We start from the raw sequence: 12,627 nt of genomic DNA on the forward strand, positions 1-12,627 counted from the left end.
TTTACATATTCCCTTAATGTTGATCACATAAAATTCGTACGACACTTAAATGCCAAGTGATTTTTTTTAATGACTGGATGAACACTTTAGATTTTGTGTGTTTGACATCATGTTTTTTGTGTGTTTGATCAACTGACCCATATTTCCCATGATTCATGGGAAATATGGGTCAGTTTAATTGTTGCAGCTTTATCTTTAACAGAGGCATACATCATTTGAAACCTGTTGAGTAGTGTTGGTCCCTGAATAAAAAAACCTGTCAATTATTTGTAAAGTGACAGCAAGTTTAAATTGTGTTTATCATGATTTTTGACACTTTAAGTGTCAAATTATGATCCCTTATACTAGCTCTAAGAAAATAGTTATCAAAATAGTTATCAAAATACTTAGTACTGCTAATCTGTATTCACATATTTGAAGTGTATTAGAAAACATTGTTACTTATTATATTCCTCATGTTTTCGTTTAATTTAATGAGCATTAAATGAAAAAAAATTGTCGACTGGGAGAAAAAGTTCTTCTGGATCCTAAAGCAATGACACACACTGCTCACTAGATGGATCCGTTTAACCTGGAGAGCTCAGATACAGCTAATAATACTGCTTTGTCAGTCATGTAGCTAGAACATTGTGTGCCAAAAGACAGGGTTACCTGATTTGGCAAATAGAAGATTAGACAGTAAAACGACAAATGAACATCACATTCAAATGATGAAATAAAAAGGCACCACCAAAACAAGAGCCGGTATGTACACATTTATTAATGCAGTGCAGCACATTAACAATGTTGTTATAAACACAATATCATCGAGATGTGACAGGGCTTCCGGGTCTCCTGCTAAGCCACTGCTGAGCTCAGAGTCAGAGGAATGGATTCATTATTACTAAATGTAGTTTAGCATAATTCACGAACCTCTTCTGCTTCAGACGGGTCAGCTGAGCAAGCAGCACAGACCGAGGGAAATTCACAATTCCCTATGCACAAAAATATCTTAAGAACCTTTTTAAATATACTTTTGAATGGCCAAACAAATTTCAAAACAGAACATAAACATGGCAACACAATGTATTGATTATCTGTCATCATATTTTAGTGCTTGTGGATGAAAGAGGCAATATGTGAATAAAAGACTTTAAAAAAGGAGATGCCGTCTACTTTAGGACCAACAGCCTCCTTCTTCACGTTTAAGTTCTGGTTGATCTACGAGTACAAATGTTACTGACCCCAAGTGCCACAAATCTCAAAGAACTAACCAACAACTTGATGACAACTTTAGCGGGAGGATTTCAATAAAAGAATTAAGAGCCACAGCCTTCGGATACGTCTTAACCGACATGGCTATTCTACCAATGTTGACATGTGGGAATTCTGATAACAGCACGTAAAGAAATGATGACCAAGCTAAACCAATAACTGATTGATTTGCAAAATATATCAAGATGATCTCATTGACTTGAGATAGACAGAAACCTTAGTAAATACTGTTAAGAGGAATGTGGGGCAGACAAACCCGAACATGTCTCGATACATTTTGGGAACCGAGTGAACAATTTATAAAAATGCAACATACAAAAACTATTTAAAATGGCTTAAAATAAAACAGTCCTAGCCAGACTGCTTCTCTTCAAATCAGCGCTTTTTACATTTCTTTACAGTCTTATGTACAGTCAGGGATGTGATCCAGACAACAAAAAGGTCAAATATATGGAGGTCTGCGAGTAAAATATGACATCACTTGTGATCAAATCTCAGCAGAAGAAAAAAATATATTGAAGTCCTGTTTTCCAATCCTTTGAAACACCAGGACCGGGGGAAAAAAATCACATCCCTGTACAACAGCCGTTACAGCAGTCCACTTGTGAATTTTAAAAAAGTCTGATGAAAAAAAGTTGGAGTTGGGGAGATAAAAAGGTAAGAGAAGGGGCTGTCGGTTCTACGTTGTCTTGCGGAAGCCTTTCAGGATGGGATAGATGTTTTCAAACGCTTCGTAGATCTCTCCCCTCACTTTGGCGCCTTGAAAACAAAACAATACAGATATAATTCATAACAATAAGATACAGCGGCAAAAAAACACAAGGCTGAAAGAAGCAACCTTTATTCCCATAGACATTATGAAATAAGATGGACTAAGTATTAACATTACATTTTAACATTCATTGATATTATATGTATTACCCTAAAAAATGCCAAATGTCCCATGATATAAGGAATTGGAATCGCACATGATTTATAGGCATCATCAACATTAGTTATTAAATACACAGGCCAATTCTCCTCCTGCTGCAACCTCCGCTCGAGCTCCACCAGGCTGAGGAACAGCTTCTTCCACCAGGCGGTCAGCATGCTGAACTCTCTCCCCTCCCTCCCCACCTCTGACATCTCTCCCCTGACCTCTACACCCTGCCCCAAATGGACCTGGACTTTATTCATTTTCTCATTTGCACTAAAGAATACTTGCATTAATGTCAATTCATGTTCTGTGGATTGTGTTTTTTTTTTAAAATATATTATTAACTAGTACTTATTACTACTATTACTTAGTCTTATACCCCGTTTATCTAGGCCATTTTTGCATCTTGTTTTATGTATATATATATATATATGTCACACTGGGGGACTGCGAGAAACGGTATTTCAAGATTTCTGTATGTATAACACATGTAGACATTTTGACAATAAAGCTGACTTTGACAATTAATCCATCTGATTTGAACAGGCATCTTTGCATTGGCACTGAAATATAAACTAATATAAGTGAAGTAAAGCCATTAGCAGAGAGGAACAAGTCTTACCTGTGAGTACAACTTTCCCAGAAACAAAGATGAGCAGGACAATTCTGGGTTTGATCATTCTGTAAATCAGTCCTGGAAACAGCTCCGGTTCGTAGCTGAAACAGACCAATCACTTGCTTTTAACCATTTCCCTGACTGAAACCTCACAACGCAGCCATCATATGCTGGTGCTCTACAAGAATGCCAACATGTGGGACCTTGTGTTTTAGCTGCACAAATAAATGAAACAATCAGAAATTACCTGCTAAACTGCTGATGTGTGAGGACTAATCCCTCCAGTCGAATGGGGAACTTCACATCGCAGCTTCCCACCATGTTCTGAATCTTAAAATCCAAAAACTTAGCAGGAAAGCCGAGCTTCTGCACCACACGAGCGTATTTTCTGGCAGCTAACCTCGACTGCTCCTCACTGGAGAAAAGGAAAGTCAATACAGGATGGGTTATAATCAAGGTAGAACACTTTAATGAAAAACAGGGGAAGGCTAACATCCCTATTGGAGAAATCCCTAAGTTCTAAATCAGTCTTTTTTTTAAACTTCAGCACATGAAAGGTCAGCAAATAACTCATTTTCTGACCTCTTGGCTCCCGTGCAGACCATCTTCCCAGAGCTGAAGATGAGAGCCGTGGTCCTGGGTTCTCGTATTCTCATGATGACCGCAGCAAAACGCTACGAGAATGAAGAGAGACAATTATTAAACACCAGCAGCGCTTCAACACAGATACATTTGTGTGGGATGTTTAGCATTAATAACATTTGGACCATTGAGTTATGGTGTTTTTGTATAACAGACATGTTGGCAGTTTATCAGTACTAGAGGAAGGATCAGGGAATTATCAAAGTCACTCCCTATACCCTGGTGGATTTCCCATGAATGTGACACTATGGGTCGTACTAACTGTGCACTTGCAGCCTCCTAACATAGATCAGTGAGCATTGATAGTGGACCTTTTTCACAGCAGACAATTTGACATGTCATTACAGGAAAGGCATGTAATTGAGATCAAGTGCCAGGGCTCTGCAAGCACATCAAACTGGTATCATTTAGTGGAGACATTAGGATCCAAACATTTTAAAGTTGCTCAAATAATTACACAAGTAAATTAAACAACATGCAAGTGGAACCTGATTTGTTCGCTATGCAGTTAGCCTTTCTGGCAGTTACAGTCGGCCACTTTCTGGGTTCACAGGGATTTCAGAAATTGTACTTAAAAGCCCACAGGTGACCTTTATGAGCTGTTGAGCAGCATGGGGCTGATCAGATATGAAGTGTTTGTCAGTCTCACCTTTGGGTTGTACTCTGCATTCCTGGCTCTCAGGGCGATGGTCTTCAAGTCCAGTTTACAGCCCAGATTTACAGTAGATACTATGTTTCTAAAAGTAGAAGAAAAAAAAAAGGTAAGAAACAGAGAAAGAGACAAAAGGCAAACCGTTTAGTCAATAGCTCTGTAACAAGGTTAAGTCCAAAATAATGTCAATGTAGTTTGAATTCTAAATGTATATATTTACCTATAGCAATGTTTAAACAAAACTTCAACAATAACAGCTGGCTAAAATAGCACAACATAAAAAGTGAAAGGTTTTTGTATTTGCTAGATTATATTTCAAGTGGCATTGACATACTGAAACGTTGACCATACATTTTATTGGATATGAAACATACTGTAGCTGTGGCACTATTCCAGAGCTCTCTGAGGCTGGTGTTGCCGGTGTGACGGGGGTCATGGGGGTCAGCGGGGTGTTGTAGAGTGGGGTGTTCCCTGGCAGCGCTGTGGTGGTCGAGCCTGCAACCGTCTGGGAATGGTAAAGCTGAGGGGTCAGCCCTGACGTTCCAGGAAGACCTGGAGAACAGAGAACATATTTTATTCTCTATAATATAAACCAATAACATACCACCACTTTGGATCAGACTTTGGTGAGCATTTTCTATTCTCAGCAAATATCTGAAGAACACCAATTCTAGGGATATGAGATTATGGTTAAAGGATTGAGAATGTGTGTTTACCTGCGTTTGCCTGCTGTGCCTGTTGCTGCTGCTGTTGCCTCTGCTGTTCCTCCAGTATAGACAAACTGTTGGCCACGACGGGCTGAGGTGTCAGACCTGAGCCATATGGCATCATGGGACTGAAGATAGGCATGCCTGGGGTCATGGCACCCTGCACAAGGACAAGACCAAAAAGATGAGGTTGGGTTAGAAAAGCAACATAAGTAGCACTTACTATACTGACCATTGAAAATGCAACAGTTTTTCAAAATGTTGGCTGCCAGCTATGTGACCTGTTAAAGCAAGAGCACAACTCTGGGTCTGAATTAACAGAGCACTATTATTTATTTCCGAGTTGCATTCAGATATTTTACAAGTATGGCAATACCAGAAAATAGTTGAGTCAGGATGCATTCAACCGTTTGCATTCTCTGAGCTCAGGCAACTTGTAAACTTTAAAATCTATATTAAATTGCCATTAAATATAAATAAATTGTAATTTCAATGCTAAAGCTTCCAAATGGGACATAAGACGATGGTGATGGTAAACTGGGGGATCATCCAGGTGAGAAGAAAATATTAGTAACAATTTTAAACCAGTGTTACCTGAGGGGAGGCCAGTCCCTGGAAGGGACTGGCTGAACTGTTGTTCTGGTCCATCTCTGCAGCTCCTCACGTGAGTTCACTGCCACCCGAGAGCAGGAATTTATTTTAGACAGAAGGTGCAAAGTTGTGCGTCTTCAGTCTTTCTTTACAGTAGAAAAACCACGGTGGACTGGACTCAGAAAAACACCCTCTTCTTGTTTCTTCTGTCTGCCTGTCAGGCCTGGAAAACGGTAAAATCAAAGATTTACTCAGACAAATGCTACACATGCTATGTACAATAATTTTTTGATAATATACTACATACTATTCTGAAATGGGCCATTGTGCAGAAATGTGTACTTTTAATACAAGTAAATGCTAATATGTTGGTGAGTAACATTTTGAACGCAGGTGTTTAACTTGTCCTGTGTGGACCGTGGTGCAAATACGAGACCTATTACTCAAGTACTATCTTATTTAAGTAACATATCTAAATACCTCGTCCACCACTGATAACTGGTCATTATTTAACAAAAGTGCATAATTTTGCAGATAACATGAAACAGTTTGTGCATCCTGCAGCAGTGGCGCGAAGACACTCACTGCTTGCTAATCATCACATTTAGCTTTATCGTACATTAACGTCACTTAAGCTCGTTATTTCATGTTTTAACCCGATGCATTGTGTGCCCTTTGAGTGGATAATGAGACAAATATGGGTGACAAATATGTTTATATGCAAAAAAGTCTTCTATGAGTGTGTCTTGACAGCCTCCAAATGAAACACATCAACATTCTGGCTAGCTGAAGTTAGCCGCAGAGCTAGTATTAGCATCACTAGCTAATGATACTCAGAGTGAAAGCAGTGAATTAGTGCGCTAAAATAGAACTGAAAATAAGTTAGACATATGCTAGTGCACCGCAGTACATTGCCCTGTAACTTACACGCACACACTCGCAGTTCAAACCACCGCACGGAGTGAATGAATTCAGCTTCAGGCTCGCTTCATCCTCGGTCTTGCTGCAGTGCTTCTTCGGCGCTCATGAGTGCTGTCGGCTACTTCCGGAAGTAGAACCTTTATTTTCCGCTGTGTCACAGTTCACGGCAGACAGAGCAAAGATGGCGTCGCTGAGTGACAAATCAGTTTGGGACGAAGTCGAGGATGGAATCGGCGAAGAAGTGTTAAAAATGTCCACAGACGAGATAGTTCAGCGGACTCGTCTCCTCGACAGTGAGATAAAGATCATGAAGAGCGAGGTGCTGCGTGTGACCCACGAACTGCAGGCTATGAAGGATAAAATCAAGGAAAACACGGAGAAGATAAAGGTGAACAAAACGCTGCCGTACCTTGTGTCTAACGTGATCGAGCTGCTGGATGTGGACCCCAACGACCAGGAGGAGGACGGGGCTAATGTGGACCTGGACTCCCAGAGGAAAGGAAAATGTGCCGTTATTAAAACTTCCACTCGACAGACCTACTTCCTGCCGGTGATCGGGCTGGTGGACGCGGAGAAGCTGAAGCCCGGAGACCTGGTTGGTGTCAACAAGGACTCCTACCTGATCCTGGAGACCCTTCCTACCGAGTATGACTCCAGAGTCAAGGCCATGGAGGTGGACGAGCGCCCCACAGAGCAGTACAGCGACATAGGAGGGCTGGACAAGCAGATCCAGGAGCTGGTGGAGGCCATTGTCCTGCCCATGAACCACAAGGAGAAGTTTGAAAACCTGGGCATCCAGCCACCCAAAGGAGTGCTGATGTACGGACCACCTGGTACCGGAAAGACCCTACTGGCCAGGGCCTGCGCCGCCCAGACCAAAGCCACTTTCCTGAAGCTGGCTGGTCCACAGCTGGTCCAGATGTTCATCGGAGATGGAGCCAAGCTGGTGAGAGATGCCTTCGCCCTGGCTAAAGAGAAAGCCCCATCCATCATCTTCATCGATGAGCTGGACGCCATCGGTACCAAGAGGTTCGACAGCGAGAAGGCCGGAGACCGAGAGGTGCAGAGGACCATGCTGGAGCTGCTCAACCAGCTGGATGGATTCCAGCCCAACATGCAGGTCAAGGTAAATATGCGGCCAAGAAAACACCTGTAATTAACATTGTATGTGTAGAAACAGTATTTAAATTGACATTCTCTAGTATTAAAGAAGTTACAATTCATTTACAGTATCATTCTAGGAGAAATGGGAACTCTGTAGTTAAATGAGAATGAACACAATGCTAACCATTAAAATATGGATACAATACATGTTTTCACAAACCACACATCCAAAAAGTGTTATGAAATCCTAAAACAGCCTAAGTTTATTCTACTTGACAAAGTTAAGCACCAAGTTTCCTTTATTTTTAATTGCCACCTTGTTATTACTTTACAGTTTAACTACATAACATTTTTTTTCTTCTAGGTTATTGCTGCCACCAACAGAGTGGACATCTTGGACCCTGCGCTGCTCCGTTCAGGACGTCTGGACAGAAAGATCGAGTTCCCCATGCCAAACGAAGAGGCCAGAGCTCGCATCATGCAGATTCATTCACGCAAGATGAACGTCAGCCCCGACGTCAACTACGAGGAGCTGGCTCGCTGCACCGACGACTTCAACGGAGCCCAGGCCAAAGCGGTATGTGTGGAGGCCGGCATGATCGCGCTGCGCCGCGGGGCCACAGAGCTGAACCACGAGGACTACATGGAGGGAATCCTGGAGGTCCAAGCCAAGAAGAAGGCCAACCTGCAGTACTACGCCTGAGGACACTGTCTGTGTCTGTTTTTGTGTGAGAGGGTCTTTGATTATTAAAACAGTTGTTGGGTAAACACTTGTTACAGTTGCTGATTTAACTTGGGTTAATACAAATAAATAAAATGTCCATAAGTGTTGTGTTTCTTCTTGCTGAGCCCTGATAAGACGGATAGTATTTTCACACTTCCAGGTGGCGCAGAATAATATAATAAAATCGTTATTCTTCTTAAAGTTTTATTGGGCTGGAGCCCAGTGTTCAGTTAAACATAGGTTTTTAAAACTTTGGTTTTATTGAGAAAAAACATTAAGCATATTAAAATAGTGCCAGAAAATCAACCAACATTAGACGCACCACAAAGTTGTTTGGATAAATGTTTGTTTATTAGTCACTCATGAGCAGAGGCAGCCTTAGTGTACTGCAGGGAAATGTAAAACAAGACAACTTACTAATGGTCACTGTATACACATTTGAACAGTTACACAGAAATATAAACCTACTGTATGTTTTTCATTCATTACATAACTACACCATAGTTGTATATATTGTATGTTATGAAAATAAACCTTTGAATCTTGAAAACATAACCATTTATATCAAAATGTGACACAATACATTGAATTTTAATTAGTTTGGAAAACCATTTAGACTTCACAAGGTGATGAATATTTTCCCTCATACTAATACACTACTAGTTTTGTTTCCAGTATTATTTCCACCACCTAAAGTTATTGTTATGTAACCAATAACAGGTACTGTATGTAAGTACAAAATTAAATGTACTTTCCAAAACAACTTTATAATTCTACTCCACAAAGTTAAAAACAGGACTGTCTTTCTAAGCTCATGGAAAATATACTTTTGAGATATGTGATTCTCACAGGACTGTAACGATACAAACATGATCTTATAGAATATGATGCATTGTAATAAATGACCTAACAGAAAAAGTAGACCATCCTTCATCTCAGACATTTTGTCAGGGTCCTAAGCCTGGCAGTATTCAACTCTTTTAATCAACCCCCTTAAGTTGTGTATACATAATTGATCATATTTAATTTCCCTTCAGAATGAAACATATTTTAAACAAATGTTTGTTGAAATACCAAAAATCATCTGAGGTTTGAGAGATATTTATGAACTTGCATAACACTTCAGATCCTGTACTAAATTTGATCAAGAGCCTTGAAAAGCTTGACATGAGGGTTCCACTGAAAGAAAGTAGTCTTATCAGTCGCAAAATTGTAAAATTAAACTGTCCACCTTATGGATACATTTATCATACTAGAACATCTCAGTGTGAGCATCTTTCTGTATAAAAGATGCTATTGTGATGAAGATGTTTCAGGATCGAGTAGTAATACTATTACTTTATTATTTAAGGACAACATTAACCTGAGATGGAGTGTTCATGTGTGAAGACCATGCAAAGAAAGACAAGACATCCTTTTTCAATTCTTTACATTTATTAAGAATGTAAAAAGAACAGCAGAGTATGTATCCTTCCAAAACATAATGAAAAACTAAAACATTAGGAAGTGTCTAGGGGCGATCGAGTGAAGAGAGTGTCTTGCTTCTCATAAACAGGAGTATTGATCTAGAATAAGAATGTTTAACCAAAACAATACAAATGATGTATCATAGCAGAAATTGAAGGGGAAAACTGTAAAGCAGGAGAAAAGTGTCATTTTCAACTGATATAGATTGTTAATGGATATAAAAAATGGAAATCTGCTTTCCCAGATTAAGCCTGACCTAAGACACCAAAAGAAGCAGATTCTGGAACAACACTCCTTTTATTAAGAAATTTGTAAAGAGCCAAAACAACAGGGAAATGTGGAAAGAGCAGATCGAAGAGCAAAGCAGAGAAAGGAGAACACGTCCCTCCTCAATCCTTCCTCAGGGGTACAGTCTGCTCGTTGATGCCCTCCTTAGTGATGATGCAGAGTCGAAGGGCATCTCCAGTGTAGACATCTCTCTCTGCGGCCGAGATGAAGACATCTTTGACCAGCTGAACTGCCCTTTCCTGAGTCAGAGGGACGTGCTGCACACCCTCCATGTTCTTGAAACCAATCTGTGATGAGAAAATAAACATACATTAATTTACATTGAGTACTTTATGGAAACTTGGCTGGAGTACTGCATTGTCAATATTCTTTACCTGGTTGTCCAAAAGTGGCTGAAGCATGGCACTCGCTGATCCTCCGGCCTTGTAGGTGTCTCTCTGGTAGGAGCCCACTGGATCAAAACTGTACACTGCTCCCTTGCCTTCATTACAAAACAGGAAATATTTCAAATAGAACTAGTTAATACTACTTACACAATCGAGTGCGTATGCATACAAAAGCAATACATTTTCTCATCTCAATATTTACAGCTTTAAAGTCCCTACCATGCTCATCCAGTCCTCCGATGATGTTGTAGACGTAGTAGGGGAAGAACCTCCTGCCGTACAGAATGGTGGACAACATGGCTGCGATGGCGTTGCTGGTCATCGTCTTGTTGTTTGAGTGTTTGTACATCTGAGAGAGTGGGCAGGGACATTACTTCAAGTTAGAACATAGTTAATACATGGACATCACATTGTTGCAGGTCTGTCAGAAAAAAACCGTTGCAGAGTCAGCTGATTGTGGTCATTTTAGGACGGAGATTAAAGAGAGTGTGAAACCAAAAACCTTGCTAAACCAGCCCACCTTTAGTCTGGCATCAATGATTTTAGTCAGGGTCAGGCAGTCACCATGGAAACCACTGCAGCCAATAACGGTGGTGTCTGTCCTGTAAGTGGAAAGAGAAGCAGAAAAATGAGTGACAGTCAGAGCACTTAGTTATGTTGAAGTGAAAAGAGATTTCAGCCAAGAAAATTGTATTTATTGCTATTCATTTTGATGTGTTTTGTAATGCATGTTTGTATGCAAGGCGCTATATAAATAAAGGTTGAAATGTATCAGAACAGCAGTGACTTCAGCGGTTGCACTCCAAATTCAACTGATAATGGCTTTTAATGAAGTTGAACATAACTATGAAAGTAACAAGGACCAGTTATAGACTTCAAATTTGAGATTGTGTCTTATAACTGCCCATCTTTCATTTACTGACAGTTTGCAGGATAAAGGGTAAATACGTGCAGAATGAGTGACAGTGCAAACTTACAGCTTGTAGCATTTTGGCGAGTCGCGGCTGTGGATTGAGTATCCTTCACTCAGCCTGGTGTCTGAGGCTACGATGGCGAAGTCTTCACCAGCAACAGCTAGGACGGTTCTGAAGAAAAACACAACACACACACTTGTTTATTAATCGTATACACTGCTTCACCAAAGAGGAAAATGTAATCTACCAGATACCATGCTAACGGAAGCTAAGCTACTGTTTCGAAAATGAAACTGTCGTATTAGTTAATCGTATCAGTTTATCCTTTTTGAGCATATAGAATAAATTAGGATGCTAAATGTGCTGGACAAAGACCTTTTTCTGTTCACATACTTTCCATTAACTTCACCTTTGTTTAGTTTCCTATCGTTTGCTAAGCTGGTTAGCTAGCTAGCATAGTGCAGTTAAATGTAAACGTTAGCTAGCAGGCTAGCAAGCCAGCGGTTTAAAAAGTCACACTCACCCTCCGTTGAAAGAGTATGGTGAAAACCGGTGCTCTACGGGACCAGAATAATGATAATCTTGCATCTTCCCAGGGTCTTGGTATGATTGAGAAGAAAGCATTTTGATGTGTTCAAGATTCAGTCCGGTAAACTCGCTGTATCACTGCAATATGGCAGCCTCTTCTTCTACTGTCAGGTAACCTGCGTGTTACCGTGTAACCCGGGCAACAGCGCCACCTCAGGCTGTTTGGATGTAGAGCAGGAGACATCACAGTGAGGTCAGTTCAGTCACTTCTAGTCATAGTTGGAAGTTGTCCGATTCTTTACTTGAGTAAAAGTACTAATACCACACTAGAAAAAAAACTAAAAGTCATGTTAAAGTACTGCGTCAAGAAAAGGTACTTAAGTAAAATCATTTAAGATCAGGAAAAAGTACTTAAAGGTTTTCAGTGTGTGTCAAAATCTGAATTTATAAAGTAAATACATCTGTCAAATCAATGTAGTGGAGTAAAAAGTACAACATTGGCATAGAATAAGTGTAAAGTGGTATAAAATGAAAACACTTGGCTGGGTAAAGTACAAGTACCTGAGAATTTGAGTAATGTACTTAGTTACTTTCCACCACTACAATTAGAGCAGCCTTTTGCATTGTTATAGAAAGCCCTACTCAATCGTTAATGAGGACGTTATCAAGTTTACCGTTAGAAAGAACTAGAGACTAATGTCTCAGACTTGTGGAACTTTTTGTTTTTAATCAAAATAGTTGTTATATTCTTAACAAATATAAAAAATAATATTGCCTTCTAAAGAAGCGAACCGGAACCCATCAGGCCCGGTTTTAGGAATTATTCCTTCACATATCTATTCGGTGGCAAAAATAATAAAAATGGTACATAGTCAATTTCCAGTAAAGTAGTTTACTTGAACATCCAATGACCATTA

At 40.0% G+C, this 12,627-nt stretch overlaps 3 protein-coding genes across 3 annotated transcripts; 1 reads left to right on the forward strand and 2 right to left on the reverse strand.

Moving 5' to 3' along the window:
• Positions 1 to 740: 740 nt before the first annotated feature.
• tbp (TATA box binding protein) lies at positions 741 to 6,428 on the reverse strand. Its single transcript, XM_034116371.1, is given in 10 exon segments — positions 741 to 2,013; positions 2,793 to 2,887; positions 3,034 to 3,201; positions 3,369 to 3,460; positions 4,078 to 4,165; positions 4,455 to 4,632; positions 4,688 to 4,806; positions 4,808 to 4,947; positions 5,382 to 5,601; positions 6,306 to 6,428. Coding segments are annotated over 9 exon segments (1,014 nt in total). The 5' UTR covers positions 5,436 to 5,601; positions 6,306 to 6,428; the 3' UTR covers positions 741 to 1,933.
• Positions 6,429 to 6,457: 29 nt separating this feature from the next.
• Positions 6,458 to 8,231, forward strand: psmc3 (proteasome 26S subunit, ATPase 3). Its single transcript, XM_034116370.1, has 2 exons — positions 6,458 to 7,425; positions 7,768 to 8,231. The coding sequence occupies exons 1-2, from the start codon at positions 6,481 to 6,483 to the stop codon at positions 8,104 to 8,106; spliced, it is 1,284 nt and encodes a 427-aa protein (XP_033972261.1). The 5' UTR covers positions 6,458 to 6,480; the 3' UTR covers positions 8,107 to 8,231.
• A 1,308-nt stretch (positions 8,232 to 9,539) lies between these two features.
• psmb1 (proteasome 20S subunit beta 1) lies at positions 9,540 to 11,892 on the reverse strand. Its single transcript, XM_034116974.1, has 6 exons — positions 11,706 to 11,892; positions 11,246 to 11,353; positions 10,789 to 10,870; positions 10,488 to 10,617; positions 10,257 to 10,363; positions 9,540 to 10,169 (listed from the first exon to the last, which is right to left on the reverse strand). Exons 1-6 carry the CDS (start codon positions 11,804 to 11,806, stop codon positions 9,984 to 9,986), a joined length of 714 nt encoding a protein of 237 aa, XP_033972865.1. The 5' UTR covers positions 11,807 to 11,892; the 3' UTR covers positions 9,540 to 9,983.
• Between the last annotated feature and the right edge of the window lie 735 nt (positions 11,893 to 12,627).

This window comes from Trematomus bernacchii, unplaced genomic scaffold, assembly GCF_902827165.1.
Source record: "Trematomus bernacchii unplaced genomic scaffold, fTreBer1.1, whole genome shotgun sequence".
In the NCBI taxonomy this organism is placed as follows: domain Eukaryota; kingdom Metazoa; phylum Chordata; class Actinopteri; order Perciformes; family Nototheniidae; genus Trematomus; species Trematomus bernacchii.

Coding starts and splice junctions, on each gene's coding strand:
- psmb1 (XM_034116974.1), bottom strand. CDS start 11,806: ATGCTTTCTTCTCAATCATACCAAGACCCTGGGAAGATGCAAGATTAT. Junction 11,354..11,705: donor CCATACTCTTTCAACGGAGG/GTGAGTGTGACT, acceptor GTTTTTCTTCAG/AACCGTCCTAGCTGTTGCTG. Junction 10,871..11,245: donor TCGCCAAAATGCTACAAGCT/GTAAGTTTGCAC, acceptor TTCCACTTACAG/GACAGACACCACCGTTATTG.
- psmc3 (XM_034116370.1), top strand. CDS start 6,481: ATGGCGTCGCTGAGTGACAAATCAGTTTGGGACGAAGTCGAGGATGGA. Junction 7,426..7,767: donor AGCCCAACATGCAGGTCAAG/GTAAATATGCGG, acceptor TTTTTCTTCTAG/GTTATTGCTGCCACCAACAG.